The 26,778-nt window shown below is 38.5% G+C and overlaps 1 protein-coding gene across 1 annotated transcript in view; it reads right to left on the bottom strand.

Moving 5' to 3' along the window:
• The window catches only part of fstl4 (follistatin-like 4), a 291,975-nt gene that overhangs the window by 92,545 nt on the left and 172,652 nt on the right, over nucleotides 1-26,778 (bottom strand). The window contains exon 5 of the mRNA XM_057821868.1: nucleotides 5,989-6,182. Coding sequence (XP_057677851.1) covers nucleotides 5,989-6,182 — 194 coding nt within the window. The remainder of the gene's footprint in view (nucleotides 1-5,988; nucleotides 6,183-26,778) is intronic.

Raw genomic sequence — 26,778 nt, 5'->3', positions numbered from 1 at the left:
AAAAAAAAAAATAAAAAAGATTATTTCTATTTTTTCTGCCTGTAAAAAGTCAGCCATAAATCACTCTGGAGTTTTAATTTTAAACAACGAAGCACTGTGTTGGCAACAATGGCGGCAAAATGACAGAAGATTAATTACTCTGAATCTTTTATTTAGATTTGGCGGGCCCTTATTAATTTCAACGCGGAGACTGTTTTGTTTTTTTAACGCAACACACCTCCCTGTTGTTTATCGGTGGAACTGTTATTATTTTTAGGTGAGGACAATTAACTATGAGCGATTGTATGTTATCTAGATGAATGCAAAATTGTGAGAAAATTAATGTTCTTCTTTCGGAACGTTGTCTATGCCAACCTTTTTTTGTACTAGGGACCAGAAACCAGGTAGGGTCATGAATGTCCCAATGACAAAGGCCTCAGTCATTATGACGGCTGCAACTAATGATTATTTATCATCGATTAAGTGGCCGATTAATTAAACGATTAATTGGATAAATGTCACTCTTTTTCAATTACGTCGCAATTTAACTTGAAGTTGTTTTAGCCATGTTGTAAGTAACAATGAAGACAAAATGGATGACTATTTTCTTCAAAAATAATATTTTATTACAGCTTCCTGACTTAACTGTTGTCTACAACTGTACTGTAAAACTTGCTATGGTTTTTAATAAAGGTTCCCAGTATAAAACATGTAAAGAATTTCTCATTACACAATTCAGTCCTGTTCATTCAAATAAAAAATTTTAAAAAGTGCTGCTGATCGACACTTTTTTTCTTGTGGACAAAGCGCTGATATCAACTGTGTCAATGACTCATTGTTTTCTTTAAACAAACTAAACACAATATTTAATGAGGAGGAGAGAAGACTAATTAATCTTTTTTTTTTTTTATATCAATCATTTGTTCATTAATACAGTCCAAATCCAATTTCAAAGCACACTCTCTTGTATGACATTTTACAGTTTGAACGGGAGTTTGTGTTGAAAGGAGACTCCAAGCAGACACGGCGCTCCCCATATGCATAACACGCACTGCGAGTAGGGCACCAACTCTGCCTGAAGGGGGCACCAAAAAAAAAAAAAATCAAGTTTGTAAAAAATCCTAAAAAATAGTAATTGTAATAATAACAACAATATATAGTATTTAAAATAAAACTTTGTAAAGCCTGATAAATGCAAGTAATACAAATATAAGTAACATAGGCTCATTATTTACACAAAAAAAGAATCTCCTGTGCGGCCCTCTCGTCAGTCTACCTTTGGTGCCCCCCCCCCCCAATTCCCTAGTGGTTTGCTCCATTATGCTTCAGTCGCAAATTTGGCAGAAGTTTATTCTTGAAAGGAAATGTCATCGAAAAGACAACAAGAGTCGGGGGCGGAAAAAAGGAAGAGGAAAAAGCAGCGAGATGATGCCCGCGCATCACTTGCAGGTAAGAATGTTGTTGTTGTTGTTTTTAAACAATTGTTTATTTATTATCAGCTACGTTTACATGACTACAATAATCTGATAACTGGGAATAAGCAGGTAATGACAATAATGAGATTTGACGCACTTACGTGCACTTCAGTGATGTGATAATCAGGAAAAACCTGGTTTACACGTTAAGTCAATAGTTCAATTTCTTTCCAAGTACATGTCTCAGCATAGGCCTTCCTCCATGTCTACCAAAAACCCATGCTTGCTTGAAGTTGTCCCAATGAACCTCTTCAAATGCGAGTGTGGCGATTGCGTTACACAAGCTCGCTAACTGCTGAGTAGGCCCATAGGCTGAAAGCGAATCAGTTTGGCGTCCCTAAGGCCTCTCTAGAGACATCCGTTTTTCCATTTGTACACATGCTCAGAGATGTAAAATAGCGGTGTTTATAAGATAAAGGATAGCGGATCATGCTCTTTACATGACCACTTAAATAATCTGATAACTCCAGAAATCGGGTTAAGATCGGTTTATTAGTGTGCACAACCAAAAAAAAAAACACTCCAAAATGCTTTGGTGGAAATGATGTGACTTGCAAATTCACTGCACAATGAAAATTAAATGGAATGTTACGAGACATACCGGTAGTGGTTTTATGCAACATCGATGTTGATACCGAAATTTTTCCATTAGTAAGAAGCCGTAGTCATTTTCAAGAGGTTCAGAGGCCAAGAGCGACATCTACTGGTGAAACTAATTAGAAGAAAAAAAAAACAATCTTAAAGCTACGTAGATTTCCCCTTTCATATTCATTGTTTCCACATTATGTCCAGAATGTTTATATAGTGCCCTATCAGTCCATGTGTATAAAGGTATAATATTAAAGTTTTCATGTATCTGTGTTTTAAATATGGGCCTGCATAATACTATAATTAATTTAGAAAATGTTTGTACCACGGCTCAAAACAATATTTCACCGAATAATCCCTGAATGTAGGGCACCAAAATAGCTAGTGCCGGCCCTGACGCCAAGGCAGTGGTTCTTAACCTTGCTAAAGGTCCCGAACCCCACAAGTTTCTCATGTGGATTCACCAAACCCTTCGGAATTGGATAATAAAGCAACTCTTTTCAAAATTCATTCAAAACTGATATATCTATGCTAGCAAGCTAATCATTTAGCAGATTTCCTTTCAAAATTCTTCTTAATTGGACAGCATGTTTTATAAACTGGTCAAAATTTGAGACCACGCTGCCCATTGGTCTGTTGTATTCCTTCATACCAAGAGTCAACCTTCCACTGAGCAAACCATCTCCTCCTCCCATCAGATTCATGACTAGCAAAAATGGATAAAGCCTATAAATTGAGAGTCCAAAACCTGGTCTAAAAACCAACTTTGCCTAGATTTAATCAGCATATAAAAAAATGGGCTCTGCGTTTCTTTACCTTCGCCAAACCCCTTAGAGTCTAAGGGGTGTCCAAACTTTTTGCAAAGTGGGCCAGATTTGGTGTGGTAAACATGTGCGGGGCCGACCTTGGCTGACGTCCTTTATGTTGAACAATATATTTAAGCAAATTTTAGCGAGCCATTATGTGTGTCACATTTGCTTTATTATTTTTTTTTAATTAATAATTTCAACAATCTCGCAACCAGCCTTTGTGGCTAAGCTTTCGACTTTCGGGCTTTTGTGAAACACTGCTGCTGTAACATTAAACTAGCTTCAAGTTGCTTCAATTTCTCGCTACGTATCTTCCCTGTAATCTTGTCATACTTGTCAGCGTGTCTTGTTTGGTAAAATCGCCATACATTGAACGCTTTAAAAACAGCAACTGTCTCTTTGCATATGACGCAAACACAGTTGTTGCATATTTTAGTGAAGAAAAAGTCAAATTTCCACCTATCCTTGAAGCGTCGGCTGTCACAGTCAACTTTTTTTTGTTGATTGTCGCCATTTTAGAAAATTGTGAGTAAAAGGTCACACGGGGTAATATTGCTTAGAGTATTGTTGCTTTTTAGTGGGTAAATGAGGAGCAGCATTTAGTGTGTAAGCTACCTCATATGCTAGTAGCAGTACTGCTGACCAATTTATTAAGTCTGTGTGCGGGCCAGACGTTATTGATTTTATGACAGAGGCTGGTGGCCGGATGAAATTTGACCACGGGCCGCATTAGGCCCCCGGGCCGGAGTTTGGACACCAGACCCCTGGAGTTCGATCGAACCCATGTTCAGAACCACTGCTCTAAAGTGTTATATGAATAGGTTTATGTGTGTGGTTTTCCTTATAAAAAGAAATGAAACAACTTTACCAGCTAACAATAACTAAAGTGCTAATGTGCTTCTGCAAAACAACACAAACGAAGACTTAAGACACCGATTAGCATAATCGCTAACTAGCTTAGCACTCTGTGCTAAGTAATAACATCTCATCCACAAAACAACTAACTTCATTTACTCACCTCTGACACCTCACACTGGATCTAACAGTGGCGCCTCCAGAAATTTTTCATAGGTGTGGCCAGATGGGGCCACTTAAAATCTTGGGGTGGTCAAAACTAAAAGCCATAATTTCAGGTTGTCATTATATTATTGCAGTAAAAAGGTCAGCGGAAAACTATCAACACGGCTACTGATATACTTAGGTGTATTGTGTAATATGTGATGTTACTAATGATTTAATGTGCATAGTCCATAACTGTCCAGTCAACATTTTGAGTTCCACAACAATTCTGTTTTATTGTGTTATGTATATATTAGGCATAACGTGTACATTTAACTAGGGCTGTCAAACGATTAAATTTTTATATCGAGATAATCACAGCTTAAAAATTAATTAATCGTAATTAATCGCAATTCAAACCATCTAAAATATGCCATATTTTTCTATAAATTATTGTTGGAATGGAAAGATAAGATGGATATATACATTCAACATAGTGTACATAAGTACTGTATTTGTTTATTATAACAATAAATCCACAAGATGGCATTAACTTTATTAACATTCTTTCTGTGAAAGGGATCCACGGGTAGAAAGACTTGTAATTCTTAAAGGATAAATATGAGTTTGTATATTGTGACTAAATATTGCCATCTAGTGTATTTGTTGAGCTTTAATTAAATGATACTGTAGCGACTTAACTGTTTTACCTAAATGCATGATGGGAAGTGGTGCAACCATTACTGTGTGTGGTGGCTGCAAATGCTATATCTTCTCTGTGTTGGGTACACTACAGGGTGTTAAGAAAAAGATCAACTCCTGTTATTCTTCCCCACGTTGCTTCCCACAATATTTATAGGCCCCAATGAATGTTTGTATCTACGCCACTTTTCCTCTTATCTCTGTATATAGGTGAAACGGCGCCATTGTAGGCTGTTTGCCGGAATGCGTGAATGAGTCGTACCGCGAATGCATTAATTGAAATAAATATTTTCACGTAATCAATTTTAAAAAATTAATTATCGCCTGTTAACGTGATAAATTTGACAGCCCTACATTTAACAAAACAAAATAAATGCATTCATTTGGGATGAAATGCATAACTGATGCTACAACCATCTAACGATATACTGGCAAGCGGGGTGGCCACTGGGGTGGCCAACCAATTTATAGGGGTGGCCGTGGCCACCCCTGGCCACCCCCTGGTGGCGCCACTGGGATCTAACAACACAAAAGACAATCTAACTCTCGACACCTCATACTAAGTATGATTGAATCCGCAACCCAACCTGAGTGTAGCAGTGAACTCTCTCTCTATTGCTCTAATCAGTGGCGCGCGCAGCCTCACATTACACACGAACAAGGACCCAAACGGGACTGCTCGTACTTGTCGGCAATAATCAATTATTAAATTTATTAATCGATCTAATCGATTAGTTGTTTCAGTCTTAGTCATTATTATTTAGTATTTAATCTGAAAGCATCTTTTACAGTCGTCTTTTTTTGGTTGCTGTCACTCCTGTACTACTGTAGCAGTGCAGTATTGATGGTTTCATGGCTTCATTAGCAAGATTGGTACTGCAGATTACACAGGGTTTGTGAATCAACCTGTTGTGATGAACAGAATTGGGAATGTTTTTTTGTTGTTGTTTTTTTTAAATGCAGCTTTTTTTTTGGGCTGGCAGTCTGTTGTTATAGTTCTAGTTGTCTCGTTTACCCTTTGCAAAAAACTTCCCAGAGTAAACCCTTGTTTCTGGCTAACTGATAAGGGCTAGTTTGTATTGCTGATGCAAGAACAAGACATTAGCGTGAAAATTAGGCACAGGCAGAAGTGATTGTCTTTCAAAATAACACACCCAGAATAAAAAAACATATTTTCTAATCATTTATTATTCATTGTTTGCAGCCCGGTGCATAATGATCTACAGACCGGTACCGATGCAGGGCCCGGTGGTTGGGGACCTCTGGTTTAAGGGATGTGAAGTAGTTTACTAAAAATAACACTGGGCAACAATTAAATAAAAAAAATCTGTAGTTTTAGATCTAACAGATGTTTTAACTCATTTACTGGCATTGATGTCTACTAGTGATAAAACTCATTTAAATAAATAGCAGATAAATGATTTTAGGGCGCCTACCTTTTCCAGTTCCTCGGAGACCAGTCGTCCGTCTTGGTTGACGTCCAGGTACTTGAACATGGTGTCAACCAGCACCCGCCTGGCGTCCATGTCCCTCTGCTGGTTGGGTTCGGTCCCAGGGTTCCCTGGTGCGGTCTTCATGTCCAACAGCAAGCTCTTCAGACGGTTGTACTCCGACATGGTGCACGCGTTACCTGCGGCAAAAGAACATTAAGGACACAGGTGTCAAATTTGTTGCCCAGGGGCCAGATCTGGTACACTGCATCATTTTGTGTGTACTGGCAAATCATGTACATTGCTAAGATAGAATTTTAACGCTTTCACGCTTAAACCATAAAATAATTTAGAGCAAATTGAAAATTCTTTGAAGAAATAATTCGGAACAAATAATTTTAGATTTTTAATGAATTTGGCCATTTTTTTCATTGGAAAGAATACCGCAATGCTCAAAATTCTTGCATCAAATATGATAAATGTGGCAACAGGATTAATAAAACTCAATAAGAACTCAATAACTACAAAAATCAGAGCAAACAGTATTTAGAGTTGTTTCTTTTAGTTAAAAAAATAAATAAATAAACCCTTTAAAACAAACATTTTGAAATAGAAAAAAAAGATTAATAAATTAAAAATAAGAGAAATTTTACTGTTATTGTAAAACAAGAAGATGTTCACAGTTTCCCTCTTTTTTATTTTAACTCACTGGCTGCCATTGATGGCACTATATCTTCTATATCTACTTTATCACTATATCTATCTGTCAATTGTAGCCAATGAGTTAATTTAAAAAAACAGGAAAGGGTTAGTTATCGATGGCAATACATTTGATTGTCCTGGTGACTGTGTAGTTGGCTGAGGCGACCTATCCAGCCTATCAGCTGCTTCTCTAAGCAGTTGAGAAATGGATATTTCCATATCTCTCCAAGAAATGATGAATAAAAAATAAATCAACGTCATACAGATTTCCCCCCGTCGCTCAGTGACACGTCCCTTTCCTTCAGGTAAACTAGGAGTAATCAGCTACCGACGACTATACAGAAAAGCAAAGGCAATTACGAAAGAGAAAGACAAAGAATATGAAAAGCTAATTGGAAAGGTTTTTGATTGAGGTCCGTTTTTGATTTTCAATGATAAAGTCAATGACAAAAATTGCCATTGTTTTTCACGTGAGTGTTTTTTATTGTCGGTCGCAGTTACTCTCAAACACATGCAGCGATCCAACGCCGGATTTAGATTGGAAAAAGTACGAAAGATCTACCGCATGCAAACAGGAAGGATTGTCTCAGGAGTGATTTGTTCGAGGATTCAAGGTAATTCAGGTAAACGTGAAAAAAATCAATGGGAGAAATTAACCAACCACGGCATTGGCGTCATAATTCGCAATATTTACGTAAAATAAATGCTAACTACCCGGTTTATTGCTTTTAACCAAGAATCGAGACTGTTTTACGTTGTGATCTATAAAGAAATCAGGGATTTAAGCATTTAATCACAAGAATTTTCAACGTACTGTAAAAAGCTCTTTGTGGTGATAAGGCGGCACCCCAGTGGCTTAAAGACTAGCAGCACATTCGACATATTTACGTAAAATAAATGCTAACTGCCTGTTTTTGTGCTTTTAACCCAAAAATCTAGACTGTTTTACGTCCACATCTATAAAGAACTCCGCGATTTAAGCATTTATTCACAAGAATAAAAAGCTCTTTGTGTTTCCACTCGATCAGCTTTGACGGAGATAGGCCCCCTATTAATCGGTCCCGTGTCCCGCCAATATATTATGAGGTCTATGGACAAAATATACTTTTATATTTCATTTATTATTTTATTTTGGCACACCTGATATTCCATAGATTTCAAGAATTTTTAGGTCAACAAAGTCCTGAAACCAGGGGTGCCCAATCCCGGTCCTCGAGAGACCCTATCCAGCTTGTTTTCCGTGTCTCCCTCCTTTAACACACCTGAATCAAATGTTCAGCTCATCAGCAAGCTCTGCAGCAGCCTGATACCGATCCTGATTAGTTGATTCAGGTGTGTTAGAAGAGGGAGACATGGAAAACAAGCTGGATAGGGGCTCTCGAGGACTGGGATTGGGCACCCCTGCCTTAAACAATTAATCGATTTATTATTGATTCGTTGATTGATTGCGGCGGCCCCAGTTGGCATATATAATGGTCCTCTAAAAACTATGATGTGGCCCGTGTCAAAAATCAGCTTGACGATTCAGTTGAAATGGACTTAACTTATCAGAAACACAGCTGATTCTATTGCTTTGAGTCAATCTGCTCAATGACTCAAATGTGCAAATTCATCGCAAACAAGGCACATTGGAGGGATTTCGTTCACCAACTTCAGTCCGCGGAATTATCGCGGACTTTGATAATTGAAGCTATTTTGCATGCCTGTATTTTGGCACATTTAGCAAAACAACGCTGACTCATTTGCATGATTTGACAGCGTGTCAGCTACCGTTAATTACGAGTAATCCACATGAAGACAAAAGGTAAACATAAGCATTTAGAACAGCTCAAAGTACTCATCCTCCTTTTTGGGGAGGGATTACGCCGCCTTCTTGCTACCAAACGATATGAAGCTTTCAGATATGGAGAGGCCGCAAATTAATGGTGGGTGGCGGTAGCAGCTTTGCTTCCCCCAACAAGCTTTTCTGAAATCAATTAGGACGCCAAACACGTCTGACGCACGCTCCGAGAGGGCCCCGATGTCGGTAGAGGGATGCGTAAATAAACGACAGACGGCAGCTGTGCTGGGAATCTATTTTTTTCACTCGCTAAGCTTTTTGACAGGAAAAAGGGAAAGACTGTCCGATGTAAATTATTTATCATCTGCTGGCAGTGCGATAATTTTCAAAGATAATCAAGAGCAAACAACACTGTGAAATGTTTCAAAATTTTGTCATGTCAGCAAGGCATAATGATTATCTCCTGCCATATGAGGTTATTATTATTATTTTAATGAAATTCAATCACTTATTTATTTAGTTTTTTTTTTTTTTTAAGTGCTTTCGACTTTGGACACTTCAGAATATAATATACTTTATAAAAATATATATTTTCCTTGAATCTGAGTTAATAAAATTATTTAGACACTTTGGAATATATTTGGAATTTTTTTTAAATTGTGCTTTTTAATTTTTTTTCATGAATCTATTATGAGAAATCTGTTTGTTGTTGCTGTAATGTTTTTCCTGGACTTCCTGTTGATTGGTCATTTTCTGTTGTTTTGGGGCATTTCCAGGTTACTTTCTATTCATGTCGTTTGGGTCACTTCCTTGTAGTTTTCGGGTACTCACCGGCAGTGTTGTCACAGATTACCTGAAAAAACAATTTAATTACTGATTACGCCTAAAAAAATAATCTAGTTACTTTACTGATTACTTTATTATCAAAGTAACTAAGTTATTTTAAAAGTAATTTATCGGTTACTTTTCACCAATTTTTCTCTTTGCTGCCTCAACATAAGAATAACAACAGAAAAATGTAATCACATGTAAGTGACTTTCCGATAATTGAATTTAAAGGGGAAGATCAGAATTTTTGTCATAAGGCTTGATCTTCGAGTTAGCGAGGGTGTAATTAGTAAATTCAACCACCATTGACTCCGGAGCCCTGAAACTAAAAAATAATTCACAAACTGCATGGAATTATTTGAAATCAACTCCACCGACTAATTAAACCCTCGCTAACTCGAAGATTAAGCCTAATGTCAAAAAATCCAAACTTCGGGTTTGGGTTTAGGTGTTAACAACATATCATTGCCAATTTAAAACAATGCAAATTGCCTTCACAATAATAACACACATATGAATTGCACTTTGCAATAAACACAAAGGTGGGTTAGGGCACAAATGCGCGCCCACAACCCGGAAGTACGCTGTCCACACACGCAATTCAATCAGTCAATTTGACCACAAAATGTGGCGCCAACAAAGCACTTTACACTCGATCGGACTTACAACACATCCAAAAGATGCTACACGAACACGTCACCTCATGGCATAAATGTGCAGCACGAAAATGATGTAAAGAATGCTTGCCGACTTGGAGTAATGATTACCCGTTAGGCATGAAGCGGCTACAACCTATCTCTGGAACCCTTCAGAATGAAGGACAAATACCGTATTGGCCCGAACATAAGATGGTGTTTTTTGCATTGAAATAACACTGAAAAAGAGGGAGTCGTCTTATATTCGCGGTCTGGACATTATACCCATTCACGACGCTAGATGGCGCCAGATATCAATGAAGCGATGTTCTGTCATGACAGATCTCAGCTACTCTTTTTAGTTTGACCAGTTTGCATTATTTTACTGCAATGTTTTTCCCTATTCAGATTCAAGACTAGTTACAGTTAGACTTCACTTTGATGGTTAATGCAGTTATTGCAATTTTGTTGTTTTATCACAATAGATTGGTTTATTTACATTTCAAAAACCAGAACCCATTCATTTACGAGTTTGATTGCACTTTAGTTTACATATTTAAATGTTCAGATATTAAGATTTGAATGAGGCAAAATAACATGCTTTTTCTCTCAAATATATTGTTATAATCATTTGTTTTGGATGTACTGTAATTATTTTCTGTATAAAAATTAATTTGGTGTTTAAAAAGTCTTTTTTCAAACTTGAGTCTTGAAAAAGAGGGGGTCATCTTATAATCAGGACCGTCTTATATTCGGGCCAATACGGTACTCACTTTCATTCATGGATGCACACAGATCAATATTCGCTCACACATCTCAACAGGTGGCTGCACTCGGCTCGAATGTGCACCCGCACTCCTCATGTCTTTCTCAGTCCCAAAACACTTAGCACATGTGACGCTAGACCAAAACAGCAAGTAGCTATCAGCGATTACCATGGAAACGAACGCGTAATGACAAGATGGGAACCTTTCTAACCTACTCGAAATGCTCTTCGCGCATGACTACATTACTCTTCGTTGTACATACATTATGAGGCAATAACAAAATAGTAAAGCACAGACACGAATGAAACTAACTAAAAACAGACTACTGGTTTGGAAAAATGAACGCGATAGATTGCTTTTTACTGAAAGAAAGTAATCAGATTACAGTAATGCGTTACTGACAACACTGCTTACAGGTCACTTCCTGTAAAATTTGGGCTATCTCAGTGTCACTTTCTGTTCGTTTTGGATTTTGGGCAATTCCGTGTCAAAAATCCAGAATCCATCCAAAAATGTACAGTATTTGAAGTGCTGAATTTGGAGATACATTTTTTTTTTTTTAATTTCAACTTTCACCAACTTAAATTACCATATACAGTAATGCTTAAAGGTAGTATGCAGAGTTTGTCACATTTTTACTCGCGACTCTAGCCTAAGCGTAATTGCAGTTCGTGCCTGGCACGCATGCTTGTACGAGCACGGACACAAAGCAACGAGCATTTGGCCCATTGAATCAGCACTAGGAACATAAAAACAGCCAACGCGATTGTTTAGTAGTTAGTCTTATGTGGGTTAGAAAAGTGTTTTTGCTAAATGAAAACTAGGCGGAGGCCTGGTGAAACAGCACCGCAGCCGCGGAGGGGCGCATGGATGTACACAGGCGCATGTTCGCTCAGGATGGTTGACCTTAACCATCTCTATTGAATATATGGAAAAGGGCTTTTGGAGCAGTCTGTTAAAATCTCAGAGCTCTATTTGCTCATCATGGCATTGGTGGAGCATGCATGGAGTAGAAAAGCACTATAAATTAAATAAAAACATCTTGGATAGTACTTTTAAATTAATCTAACTCCCAAACAATTATTTACACCAGATATAATTCAAACAATAAAAATCTTGCCAAGAATATGAGTGTAGTTTTTGTAGTAAAGAATCTCATCACACTTAAAAAAAGGAAAAATAAGTTAATAAGTATGATTTCAGTTAGATATAAATCCTTGAGACATTTTTACCTGTTCCATTTGTTTTGTTTTCTTTACAAGAAAAATGTAACTTGTCTTCAAGAAACTTTTATTCATTTTTGATGCGGTATTTTTTCCCAGCGCAGTAAAACAAGGTCATGCTTGGTGGATATACAGTAATCATGTCACAATTTAAATTCATTTGATTTATCTGGCAAATAATTAATAAGCATCCACAGTGAAAAACGGGAAGAACCTGAGGCTGTTAACAATGCATAGGATTCTTGATCTGACCTCGCCTAGACACATTTTTATTTGTCATACCCCGCCTGGTATGAAATATGGTTTGGGTTAGCCCCCGGGCGCAGTCGCTGGCTCACTGGCAGCGCTGAAATGAGGTCGCCATTAGAGAGGCGTGGCAGTTCTGTTGTTGCTGGCAGCAGGTAGAGAAAAAAAAGCCTGAATAACAGGCCCATTAAGCAGAAAACGGAGCTAATGAAGGGGCAAATTAACAAAGCGCAAAAACAACAAATAACACGTGTACATGTACAAGTGCAAGCGCATGTTGACTCACTGCCGTCTGGCCGGACCTTTTTTTGTGGCCACAGTTAATCAGGTCACAAATATATTAAATTAAAAACTTGCAGCGTTTCACTCACTTGCTACCACTGACTAGTGCTGCGCTACATACAATAAAAAATATATCACCATTTGTGTCATATTATATTATATCAATATGCCACGATATATAATACAATATTGATCACTCCAAAATGCCTAATCAAAATTCCTCTCGACTTACCTTCCCTCCTCTTTCTACTCTGTTATCAGGCCCCCCACATGGTGTCCACGGGTAAATATAATTAAATAATGATAGCACCACTCTGTTCATAGAGTAGGCATTTAATAATGTATTTTTTTAAAGCGGAGGTTCAGAATTTTTGACATCAGGCTAAATCTTCGAGTTAGCGGGGGTTAGATAAGTCGATGGAGCTGATTTCAACAAATTCCGTACAGTTTATCAGTTACGTATTTATTCATTTTAGGGCTCCGAAGTGGTTAAGCTAGCGTGAGTCAATGGTCCCTTCCTAGCATGCCAATAAAAAAATTAAAAAAAAACAATATTAAAAGATCTAACATAGTCAAATAAATTCAAAATGCAGATCGTTGTTCAAAATACACATGTGGCAAAAATAATTTCACACCAAACTGTCGTAATTCATTTATTTCTACAGGACTATTTTTTTAGATGCGTAATGCAACCACAATAGAGAGGAGTGCTTGGCCACTCGTGCTCATGCTGCATTAGAGGGAGGTTATCCCACTCGGATGGTACCAGTTGCGACCTAAAAGCGTTCCAAGTAGAGATCGATCGGGTCTGATCACGTCATTTTCAAAGTATTGGAATCGGCAAAAAAATATCGGCCATGCCTTTTTTTAATATATATATATATTTTAATTAAATCGTTTTCTAATTGTATTTAACGTTACAGACATAATATGTTACACTCATCCAGAGTTTAGGCTTAAGGTAGGGTTATCAAAAATATCCCGATAACGGCGGCAATTAATTTATTAAAAAATGTGTCACGTTAAAATACTTAACGCTATTAATATATGCGCTGCACGACCCTCTCACTCATTGTCGCGCTCAATCTGTAATGACGCCGTTTTATCTATATAGAGAGACAAAAGGCAGCGCAAAATGAGTAGAGTGAATTTTAGCAGCCTTTGTAGCATTTCTTCAATTAGCTTAAACCTTGCAATCCCTCTCCCTATGATTAAAAATATCATGGGAAGCAATGTCCAAGGTGGCAATTGATCTTTGTCTTAACAACTTAAGTTATTTCCCAAAGCAGAGAAGATATATCCATTGGTAGCACGACGCACAGTCATGGTTTTACTTCCCATGATGGTTCCACTTCCCATCATGCATTGGGGCATGGCTGCAGTATCATTTACTGAAAGCTCAACAAATACACTAGCTGGCAATATTTAGTCACAATATACAAAGTCACAAGTCTTGGATCCCTCTCACAGAAAGAATGTTAATAATGTAAATGCCATCTTGAGGATTTATTGTCATAATAAACAAATACAGTACTTATGTACTGTATGTTGAATGTATATATTCGTCCAAGTTTTATTCATTTTTTTTCTTACTGCATTGCCAAAATGTATATGATCGGTAAAATGATCGGGAATGATTGGAATTGAATCAGGAGCAAAAAAAAGCAATTGGATCGGGAAATATCGGGATCGGCAGATACTCAAACTAAGACGATCGGGATCGGATCGGGAGCAAAAAAACATGATAGGAACAACCCTAGTTCCAAGCATTTTTATTTTGGCCATCAAAAGACATGCTGACCTCCAGCAAACATGGCTTCTCGTAAGCGATCCAATAGTGGAGGAAAAACGACAGCTAAGGTAAATAGACCACACTGTAAACTGCCTTATTTAGTTTTACTATTGACGGTCTGTTTTTTTGACAGGCAGCGCATTTTGTCGAGTGATGTCTGATTGAAGCAGCTCGAGAATTTGGATAACTTTTTTTCTGACTTTGCGACTAGGGCCCCCCAGTTCGAGTGGCGTTCCAATGATATTTATCCTGGTCAGAGGTTGAATGCAGCATCAGTCTACGGAGTTTTGACTGAAGAACGGCAACCGAGCAAACATGCATTTAGAGACTTTGGAAACAGACAGAAGAAATGGGCATATGAGAGTTTCCACAAATTCCCTATGAAGAACAAGGAACTAGAGATGTCCCGATCGATCGGGTCCGATCACGTCATTTTCAAAGTATCGGAATCGGCAAAAAAAATATTGGCCATGCCTTTTTTTAATATATATATATGTTTTAATTAAATCGTTTTCTAATTGTATTTAACGGTACAGACATAATATGTTACACTCATCCAGAGTCTTTAGTTTAGGCTTAATGTGGGGTTATCAAAAATATCCCGATAACGGCGGCAATTAATTTACTAAAAAATGTGTCACATTAAAATATTTGACTCTATTAATGTATACGCTGCACGACCCTCTCACTCATTGTTGTGCTCAATCTGTTGTGATGCCGTTTTAACTATAAGAGAGAGATAAGAGGCAGCACAAAATGGGTAGAGTGAATTTTGGCAGTCTTTGAAGCCGTACTTCAATTGGCTAAAACCTTGCAATCCCTCTCCCTATGATTAGACATATCATGGGAAGCAATGTGGGGAAGCAAGGTGGCAATAGATCTTTGTCTTAACACCTTAACTTATTTCCCAAAGCAGAGAAGATATATCCATTGGTAGCACAACGCACAGTCATGGTTTTACTTCCCATCATGGTTCCACTTCCCATCATGCATTGGGGCATGCTGCAGTATCATTTACTGAAAGCTCAACAAATACACTAGATGGCAATATTTAGTCACAATACACAAAGTCACAAGTCTTTCTATCCGTGGATCCCTCTCACAGAAAGAATGTTAATAATGTAAATGCCATCTTAAGGATTTATTGTCATAATAAACAAATACAGTACTTACGTACTGTATGTTGAATGTATATATAAATGATCGGGAATGATTGGAATTGAATCGAGCAAAAAAAACAAAAAACTATCGGATCAGGAAATATCGGGATCGGCAGATACTCAAACTAAAATGATCGGATCGGGAGCAAAAAAACATGATCGGAACAACCCTACAAGGAACAATACAAACTGTGGATACTTGCTGCTGGCTACAACATGAACACACTGGTGGAAAAAAAAAATCACTCCGCTCTGCAGCCTGTTACCAACAGAGCTACTGGATTACAAATGTTGCTGTTCATTTAAGTTATTCACATGCAATGGTAAGTTTTAATAACTTCATCCTGAAAACACAGCCAACACTATTGATTGCATGGGTCATCGGTGATTTTCATGCGTGCACATGTTGTTTTTTAATGGCATGCTAGGACAGGCTCATTGACTCGTGCTAACTTAGCCACTCCAGAGCCCTGAAACTAATAAATAAATAAATAACTGCAAGGATTTAAAAAAAAAATCAACTCCACTGACTAATTAAACTCCCGCTATAAAAGTAAAAAATATATATAGATTTTAAAAAACATTAAATTACTTTAAAAAAATAAATTAAAAAATTCTGAACTTCCCCTTTGTTTGTTCTGCTCCTCTTCCATCTGTTTCCTTTCTGTCCCCCCTAAACCCCTTGCTGTTCGCTGCTTTCTCCTAGTAAATAAAACATAATGAACAACCACAGTGGAAGCACAGTATATCAAACTCCCATATGATACATTCAAACTGTTCAGACTATAAAGACACTCAGATTCCTATTCTCTGTGTCTAAGCAGATAAACCGGACAGGTATGAAAAATAACTAAAGCAATATCCCCCACACACTTTTTTTTTACTTGACATTAAGCTGATCTGCGACAAATGTCATAACTATTGTTGCAACCTAACACTATCCAGTGTAAACAGAAGCAGCACAGTAGCATACATATTTTTGCTCCAATATCAAGATAACTAATTGTCTGCTAATACTTGTGACTATTGCTTTTGACTTGGGATGTACCGAAAGCAAAATTATTGGCCGAAACCGAATATTGGAAACACTTGGCTGAAACAACAAAATATTTATTTCGTGATTTTTTTTTTTTTTTTTTTTTTTTGTTAAATACAATCAGGCGGGATTAAAATATGGTCCTTTCTCACAAAAATGCAAACATCTTCCAAAATCTTCTTCGACCCCCAAGGCTCAAGAAATTTTGTTTGTGCGTTCCAGACGGCAGTGAGCATTTTGTGGAGAAATTGTCCCATAGCAGAGGTGCCAGTGTTGTCATCGCATTCTATTTGGTGGACGTCACGGCCGATGAAACCTTGATAAATTCTTGGAAGTTTGGGACACTTGAAAATGGGGCTCACGCCTCCAGTTGCTGAACTAAATCTCGATGTACATTTGTCTGGAACTGTCGTTCACAACAACGAAAAAGTAATCCATTCTCACCGGAACAAGTATATCTCTATTACAAGGCTATTACTCGTACTCCTTAAACTAAGGTTCACTGTTTTCTATGACAACAAGTAGATTCGATCGAGAGCCAGCTGAGTGGGCCGAGTCATCACGGTGACGAAGCCGAGCGAAGTCGTTCCCAGCCGGATCAAACGGCGACCGGCAGAAGAGATGTGTAATTCGCAGAAAAAAATGTAACAAAAAGAGGAAGTAGTTGTGCTATAAAATTATTGTACTAAACTACAGCAAATGCACTTACCGTATTTTTCGGACTATACGTCTCACCTGAGGTTAAATCGCACCAGCCAAAAAACGCGCAATGAAAAGGAAAAAAACATATATAAGTCGCACCGGAGAATAAGTTGCATTTTTGGGGGGAAATTTATTTTATAGAATCCAGCACCAAGAGCAGACATGTCATCTTGAAAGGTAATATAAAATACAATAGAGAACAACAGGCTGATAGGTGTAAGGTTTGCTAAAATTACATGACGCTAGAAGTTAGATCGGGCCTAAAAAAATACAGCCCGACCCGACCGGCCCGCGGGTATCAAAGCCTGACGCGGCCCGAGTCCGATCAATTAACTTGATTTACTTGCCCGAGCCCAACAACCCCCCCCCCCCAATTTTTTAAAAAATGTTTTATTTGTAGGCACGAGCCCAAAAAACCCCAAAATTTTATGTTTTATTTGTGAGGACTCAGGAGAAGGAGGAAATGCGGGGATGCGATGCGTGGTTGTGTTTTGTGTGATCACGTTTATGACGATGCCGGTGCATATATGCATAATGATAACAAATTAAAGCCTGTCTTTTGTAACGTGTTCTCCCAGTTAAACAAGACTGTAAGATGGATATTCAATAAACATTTACATCTTTTATATTTGCCTGTCTGTTCTAACAGGCGGATAGTGGATTTGACATTTATTTTAATCCCCACGAGGTGGAAGAAAAAAACGCTAGTTTTCTCAATGTTTAAATAGTCTACATATTTTTATGATCATTATAAATGCATTTACACAACGAAATAACGCTGGTTAACGCAGGCTAAGTGTTAGGGCCTCCACTCCTTCTTCCTGAGGCCTTCCTCAGGTGAGGGGAGTTGGGCTGATTACAGGTCAGACGGGTGGAGCGGCCACAGCTGAGAGCGGTTAACATCAGCCAGCTTTAAAAGCCCAGCAGACGCACCACCACGTCGTCCGATCAACTCGTCTGGTTCCACCGTCAGTTGTTTCTCGCATTACTTTGATACGTTCTCTGATCACCGGCTCTCGACTTGTTTTTTCTCTCGCCCCAGGACCTGTTCTCTGCGCGCCCCTTGTCGGATTCCACGCCTGCCTCCTTCCGAGCTCCCTCGCCTTCACGCCGGCTCAGCCACCCTGAACAGAGCAAGCTACAACAACACTTTTTTCCTTGGTGTCGCTAATAAATCATTGCTCATCACAAGTCCTGTTTGTCTGCACCGGGATCCTCTCCTTCTCATGCTCCCTAACACTAAGTTTGTTAAATATATTTCTTGTATGAGAACCACACATTCCACATTCTTTTACATGTAGCAAAGCCAACACAGGTTTCCGTATCGCTTTTTTAACAATCAATTTGAATCCTTTCCATATCCCACTCCTACTGCATTTGTTTACTTTTCAATTCCCCTGTCTTTAGTTTGTTTTTCACTCCTATAGCTGCTCCATATCGAAAAGGAAATACCAGGATGCTCGCGAAAGGGAAAGATTGAAAAGAGCGGGGCAACTGCGTTCACGTGCGCAGGCATGCACAGTGCCTTCTCTGTTTTATCCAAATTATTTATTTTATTTAACATCCATACATTGTTTTAGTATGAATATATATTTATTTTTTAAAAAGTTAGCAAGAGAGAAGTCGGCCCGACCCGGCCGTAAATAATCACACATTAGTCGCTCCAGAGTATGACGCACCCTCTGCCAAAGTATGAAAAAAACGGACTTATAATCCGAAAAGTACGGTAAATGTATTTAAACACTACTTCATTTGTATACTCCTAGCCTAATTAAACTCCAAACTACTCACACACGGGCTCAAATTGAATGTACAAGATGTGATGCGGGACATCAATGGACAGCAACTTCAGAACGAGCGTGTTGCAGTAATGAAACAAATTCATTTTCCTTCATTTAATAACTTATTTATTTGATACTTCAAAATACTTCATGTTGGCTGTGAGCCAGTAGTGTTGTTTTGTGTTTTGATTGCGTCATCACTTGGGGACTGCGGTTCTTCACACTATTCGGTGGTAAACCTTCGGTTTTTAACCGAAAATGTAAATTTAGCTGTTTTTGGCCGAAAGTTTTGGGCGCTGAATTTTCAGTCACATCTCCACTTTTGACTTTTAAGACAGCTGCATATTAGGTTAGCACAATATCATTAATAATTAACTAATTTACAGGGGTTGGACATAATACAACTAATTTACAGGGGTTGGACAAAATAATGGAAACACCTAAAAAATCAACAAAAACTAATTTAATATGGTGTAGGTCCACCTTTTGCGGCAATTATAGCCTCAATTCTCAAGCAGTGTTGTTTTCATCAACAATGACTATAACGAAAATATTTTGTCGACAAACAATTTTTTTCATGACAATGACGAGACGATAACGAGCTAAAAACGTGTCTTGGTATAGACTAAAACATAACAATGCGAATGCCAGCTATTTCTGACGAAAACGAGATGAAAATGTGCCTTATTTTCCGTCACATGTTCACAATATATGACATTTCACGTGTGGTTAGCCTGCATCGTAGCGGTGTCTGGTAACTCGTAGCATTAGCATAGCATTCACGTTCACGTTAGCATTAGGCTATTGTTAATAGTGAGCGTCCTCTTAAACTTTCGGACAACTTTTTTTTTTTTTTTTTTTTTTTACATACAGTTCGTGGCGTCCAGGTGGGTATGATTGAAAATAATGTACTCTTCACCTGCTGAGGGTGTATTATCACGTGATAGATTTGTAGATGCTTGTAGATGATGCAATATGTGCTTGTTTGTCAATGTTCATTCCAAATTTTTAAATTTATTTTTGTAGTGCAACTTTGGAATTTTACTGACAAAAATATTGAGTAAACGTTGACGAAAACTAGATGAAATAGTTTTTGTCAAGAAAAAACTAGATGACGACAAACACGTTTGAAATGACTAAAATAAGACAGAATAATTAGTATTATTGTCCAAAGGGACTAAGACAAAGACAAAAATTAAAAGGGCTGCCAAAAACAACACTGTCTCCGTGGTAATGATTCATACAACTTGTGAATTGTTTCCAAAGGAATTTTAAGCTTCAGTTAGAATACCCTCTAACTATTTTAGAGACGATGGCGGTGGAAATCAACGTCTTAATTGAATCTCTAAAACAGACCATAAATGCTGAATAATGTTGAGGTCTGGGGATTGTGCCGGCCATACGAGGAGATGCTCAACTTATTAGAATGTTCCTCATGCCATTCTTTAACAATTATGTTCAATGATAATGATGTCAAAATGTTAGGTGTCTTCTCTATTTTGTCCAACCCCTGTATATCGATATTGAAATGAATTGTGTTGTCTGTGTAGATTAAATGGGTTGCTATTTTCAATTGTGTTGCATGCATTACACACATACGGTTGGTAGGGGGATACAATTGGCTAGCTATTGAGTGGCGATAAGGAAATCTTGAGGCCGATTAGTTGCCCTACTGTGGCAAATGGAATCCCATCAATGTAGCAAGTCAGTGAAAATTAGCCACTTTCTGCTTTCCAAAATATGCATTGGAGGAACAATATTGGAAAATTTTACACTGTTATAGTGATATATGTATATCAACATTATATCGTACAGCACTATCACTGACGGCAATAAACGTTCAATCCATTTTGACGTTCAATCCATTTTGACAGGGCAAAATGGATTGAACGTCTAACGCCGTCAATGGCAGCCAATTAGATAAATAGGTGTCTTAATAAGGGCTAACCCAAAAGTAAATCCCAAAATGTTCAAGTATTAACTGCATGTCTCTACTGCAACTCTAAACTCCCAGCCAAAGTGGATTGGACATCTAACACCGTCAACGGCACAGCGATTATAAAAAAAAATAAAATTGGGAAAATTACAGAATAACGAACAGAGTGGTTCCAATTAACCACCAAGGAAGGGCGGAAGGGAAATCTGGGTAATTAACATACCGAATAGAGGATTATCCAGCATCTACACATTCATAATGAACCACCATAGCCCAACAATATAAAAAAAAAGACAAAAGTTATTATTTTTGTCGAGCAACGGAATAAGCCTGCTAAATTAGTTCACGCCGACGTACTTCATCCCATATGCTCTATCCCCCCCGAAATAAAGAGAAATGATCTTTTCATCTCGACTCACTCAGAAAAAGATGAAGTCTGTCTTTTTTTTTTTTTTTTTTTTTTTTTTTTGATTAATGCGCCGACGTGGTCGCCGCTAAAAAGTAAGACTGCGGGAAAAAATCTTGCTGACTCGAGTCAAAAGTCAGTTAAGTGAGCGCTAATTCAGCTTTGACCTCAGATACACTTTCTTGGACATCGTTAATAGAAAAAAATAATGACTGAAAGTTTGAAAAGAAGAACGAAAGAAAACTGTACAAAGATTCAAATGAAATAATAAAATGAAATGAAAATGCCATTTCTGGAGAAATCGCAGGAGGATTTTCTGCTCTCCCATGGGTCACATCCTGTAAATTGTCAATCACTTCCTCTTCATCGTTGGGCATTTTTGGGTCACTTCCATTGGCTGACATTGACAGCGCTAGAGTTTGTTTCTCTTTGGATTTCGCCCTAGACATTCACGATTGAGCCAAAACACACTTTTTTTGGATTGAAAAAAAAAGAAAAAGTAAAATCCCCATTCATTTACAATCGCAAAAACATGAATTTTCAAAAAGGCTACTTGTCCTACAGTTTTAGTCAAATTCACATAATTCACAAAATCAAGATGCACAAAAGTTATCAGTGAGGCAAAAAAGTACAATTCCACCATTTGACCAAACCTTTCCATATGCAATTCATTCAAACTAGAAGGACTCACCAAGAATGCCCATCTCATTATTGTAAAGTTTTAACTCTTAAAAATATTTTAACGAAATCCACATCATAAAGGTTTCAGTTTGCATCGTGACCGACAAAGCTAAAGTCACTTCCTTGTAATTTTGGGGCATTTTCCCTTCACTTCCTAGTTAACTGAGGCTAAGTTCATACTGCAGGTCTTAATGCACAATTACAATTTTTTGTTTTAACTGTTGTTTTGGGCGTGGCTGTTCAGGCTGCCTTTGTCACTGGAGCTCATTCAAGTATTACGCATGCGCACTAATTCGCAGTCAGACACGCGTTAATCAAACTGACCCGCATGCGCAGAAGCTTCAAAACAGATAACTACGCACTGTGCGTGCATGACGCACACACATAAGGCTTATGTGTGTGTGCGCCGACTCGGCCATGTAAGCAATACTATGGTATTGCTCATTTGGCGCACTGTAAGAAACCGAGCATAATCAGGCTTATCCTTTTCTTCATCATATTTTTTTATGACTGTGGTTAAGCCCGCATCCTGCATAGTAAAAGCCAAGTTCATGCTAGGTGCTAAGGCTAATGAACAGCTACATCGCTGCGGTCTTGCCTGCAGCTCTCGCTCTTTGCTGACGTAATTGCTGCATGAATTCCGATTTGGGAGGCTTGACATTTCAGACTGCTCCCATATTATGGAAGAATGTGGCCCAGATCGGATTTAAAATGGTTTTATACGACTTTTCCCGTTCAAGTTAATGCCTCACTCGAGCCGGAAAAAGATGAAAAAATCGTATTCGTGCATGAAGATCTGCGGTATGAACCTAGCCTAATTGGCTTCCATTGAAGGCGCTAGACGTCCCAATTAATTTTGACCAGAGGTGGGCAGTAACGCATTGCATGTACTACATGTAATAACTTTTTAAGAAAAATTTACTTCTATGAGTAGTTTTACTACGCCATACTTTTTACTTGAGTAGATTTGTGAAGAAAAAAAGCCACACTTACTCCGCTACTTTCGGCTACACAAGAGTCGTTACATTTTTCCTCTTTATTCTAAATATTATTATCTTTATTTATTTTATTTTTTTTGCCAGTGATGCTATTGCTTAGAGTAGCGCTACTAATTTTATTAATGAGACGTCGTACCAATAATCACATGACTCCATTACACCAATTAGACGCAAGCTTGCTGTTTTAGGATCATGCAAGCCTGTTCAATCACGCGTCTTTAAAGCACCGTAACAGATGAAGTATTTCACATAGAGCGCTGCCCTCACATTAATCGAAATCGTGGATTTAAAACTCTCTCACAGGTTTTATTTGGCACCGATTGACCACAGAAAACCAGAGATATGATCCTTTTATTTCATAATAGTAACTATGAAGGAACTACAGTATTCACTACTCTAAAGGGCAAGGCACTCATGCTCTTTGGACGAATAATGCTTCATTACTGTTTTTCTCTCTTCATTAAAAAAAAAAAAAATGTATTGGCTGAATGTGGTTATGTAATGGGTTATTGTACAGTATCATTATGACAACAGTTCATATAGATAGGTTTGTGCTGAGAGAAAAAATAGCATTGTTTCAAAAATAAATCTAACAAAAATAAATCAAACAAAAACAAGCAGTAACTCAAAATGTTACACATTACTTGAGTATTCTTTTCACTGGATACTTTTTTACTTGTACTTGAGTACATTTTTTGGATGACTACTTTTACTCTTACTTGTATGATATTATTTTAAAGTAACGCTACTCTTACTTGAGTCACATTTTTGGCTACTCTACCCACCTCTGATTTTGACTAGGAGGGACGATTAAACAAACGTTCATTTGCACCTACAGTCAAAATGGATTGGACGTCTAGCGCCATCAACGGCAGCCAATGAGTTAACAAGAAAGTGACCCGAAAATGCCCCCAAATTACTAACTTTGACAAGATTCCCCTTTTGCACTGTCTCAGGTACGAATCGTCCCCCCCGTTTCGTGCTGCAGCCGTTTATAGAAAACAGTGGCACAGAAAAAAAGGCATCAAATCTCCCAAGAATTAGTAGACAGGAGGCGGCAGAGGTGGTCTTGGCACGCTGAAACTAGGTCACCCGCCGAGTCACGTGTCCTCCCGCAGAGGCGAGAACGTGAATTTGAAATGTGACACTGTGATTGATGAATGTGCCCCCCCTTCCCCTTTTCCTCCCATCTTCAATTACCGCCATGAATAAATGCATCGATCCGTCTCACGACCGGCACATCTTACATCTTCCCGAGACGTACGTCGACGCCGGATGCCGTCAAACGCCATTGTGATGAGACACGGCGCTACCTGTTAACTAATTTGTTGCCTGCAACGTTGATAGACGTCCAGTCACATAGCTCTGAAAACTACATAAAAGTCTTGAAATTAGACTATCACTAATAGACGTCCGGTCTATTTAAACTGGGAGGGTGGCAGCAAATGAGTTGAAAAAGATCGGACGTCTACTAGTTACAAACTCTTTCAAATTGACAGCAGTAGAATTAAAAGAGCCACGTAATAGGACGTCTATCATCGTTAATGGAACAGAGTCAAAAGATTTTTGGTTTGCTGGATCCAAAACTGACCTCAGTTTATTTCTCTTACCCGGTTTTTTCCCCTCACAGTTTACCTACTTAATATATACTTTGAGTAGCAGCCAATGAGTTAACAAATGTAGCTGAGTAGACAATGTCTCTTTTAGCGCAGACTCGGCACCAAAAATTTAAATTTTGTGTCAGCTCGGTAATGCGGACCGATTCTCCAATTCTCTTTCATTCAGCCGTTTTCCCCTCCTTCATTTTGTATTTCAATATTGCTGAGATTAAACACATTTGATCTCCGAGCGTGCCCGCGAACTCCAACTCGTTCCCGCCTCCTCCACCCAAGGGTCTCGAGATGAATCGGCATGCCCGATGTCGTAGCAGAATATGAAGACGGAGGATTAACACCGCTTACATCATAGCGCGGCTCTAGCGTTAGGCCGCTAATTAAAGGTTTGAGCAAGGGGATCATTAAGGAGTAATGGGGTGCTGGACGAAAAGGGCGTCCCTTGAGGTCTTAAAGGGGACAAATTATGAAAACGTGACCTTTTAATGCAATCAAGTGTGTATTTATCGAGCAAGTACATGTTTAGCTGTCTGCCTACTTGTGAACTGTGCCTGATTTCTGACAGATTAGGATGTCACAGTGGCGCTAATTTACATAATACCGCCAATGAACCAAGATCACTGCATCAATTTATGTGTACTTCAGTGTAGGCATGTGCCGGTTACTGGTTTCAAGGTTTACCGATATGAAAATGTGACGGTTTCAAAACCACTAAAATTTTCTGTCATAACATAGCATGGTATTAGCTATCTTTTATGTCCCAAAAATGCAGCGAGAAATTTGTGGCTTGGAGCGGCAGCGCTCAACCCTCCCCTCCGGTTTTTGCTCTGTCGGTGACACTGCTGTAGCTGTCGAAACTACACCTGAGGCCTCCCCCCCTCAAAAAAAGTCACCAGTATGGTAGTATTTCGGCTACCGAAAAGAAACAGACGGCCGCGGCTTAGAGGAGGAAGGACAGCTGACGTGCAGGCAGCCCAGTGACGTGCGGTCAGGGGAGGCAGGTGAGGCAGAGCAAAAAAATTATAGCATCAAATTTATATTAATATTTGTCCATTGCTCTTTATGTATGACTCATTTCAAACATTTTTTATAGTCAAAATCGCTGAATTTGCCAATTTCCTGTTCAAATAAAGAAATGAAACGAGAGGTGCGGCAGCAACGAGTAAAGCCTCACCTCTGATTGCGCAATCCATAACAAACTGGGTTGATACATGGAATTGGAGCGTGCTGGTTGCCGTACATCTGCATGTCGCCATTATAATGTTTCCAGATACATTTATTTGACCTGATTTTCCACAGTCTGGCTAATGTCTTTAACCGTTAAAGTTTAATGTTTGTTAGCGACATATTTAGTTTTGCTGATGGGAAATAAAACCACAGTGAAAAGGCACAGGTTGCGGCAGATAGTACTCTGCCGCACTGAAAGGGGGCGTACGTGAAACTGGACTTTCCGTCAAAAGTGGACGCGATTAACACCACACCGGAGCTAAAAGGTTCGCTTCAAACTGCGGGACAGAAGATAACTCGCGCTTTTCAAACGGACTGGTACACCCGAAAAGACTGACTTTGTGGCTGTCCTTTGAAAAATCGCCTTTGCTGCTCTCCCTGCCTTTTCTTCTCAACTTGTGCCAATGTCTGGACTAACACGAGATATTGTGACATTAAAAAACTACCACGAAGCCTCAGCAAACATGAGAGCTCGACCACTCACATTCAAAGCCTGATTGCTTTAAAAACTTTTGGAAGCTCAAGGATCGATTTGGCTTTGACGAACAGCGGAAGCTCAACGGTAGCAGCCACAATCCTAAGGTAAAAGAAAACTGAAAGAGTTTGAAAGACCTCATTAATGCAACCTGTATCCTAGCTAAACAGGAGTTAACATTTCGTGGTAACGATGAGCGTGTAAGCTCTTCTAAACGTGGCATATATGTAGAACGATTACATGGTTTTGCTGAGAAAGATGAAAGGTTAGCTAGACATTTGGACAAATCCACTGTGTTTTCTGGCTTGTCAAATAGAACACAGAACGATCTAATTGAAGCAATCCTCTCCATTGAGGCGGAGAGATTTTTTTAAGTAAAGGAAAATAAGGAAGACTTTTACAAAAAGGGCGTAGGTTTGCATAGGGACGGTAGGGACATAACACTACCAACTTTTCAGGATGCTAAAATTGTCCCCACCAACTTTTAAACAACCTTACCTTTTTTGCATGATATAATGTTCAGTTA

The sequence above is a fragment of the Corythoichthys intestinalis genome, chromosome 18, assembly GCF_030265065.1.
Source record: "Corythoichthys intestinalis isolate RoL2023-P3 chromosome 18, ASM3026506v1, whole genome shotgun sequence".
Lineage (NCBI taxonomy): Eukaryota > Metazoa > Chordata > Actinopteri > Syngnathiformes > Syngnathidae > Corythoichthys > Corythoichthys intestinalis.
The sequence above is the reverse complement of the archived record's forward strand: the minus strand, read 5'-3'. Positions and strand labels throughout refer to the sequence as shown.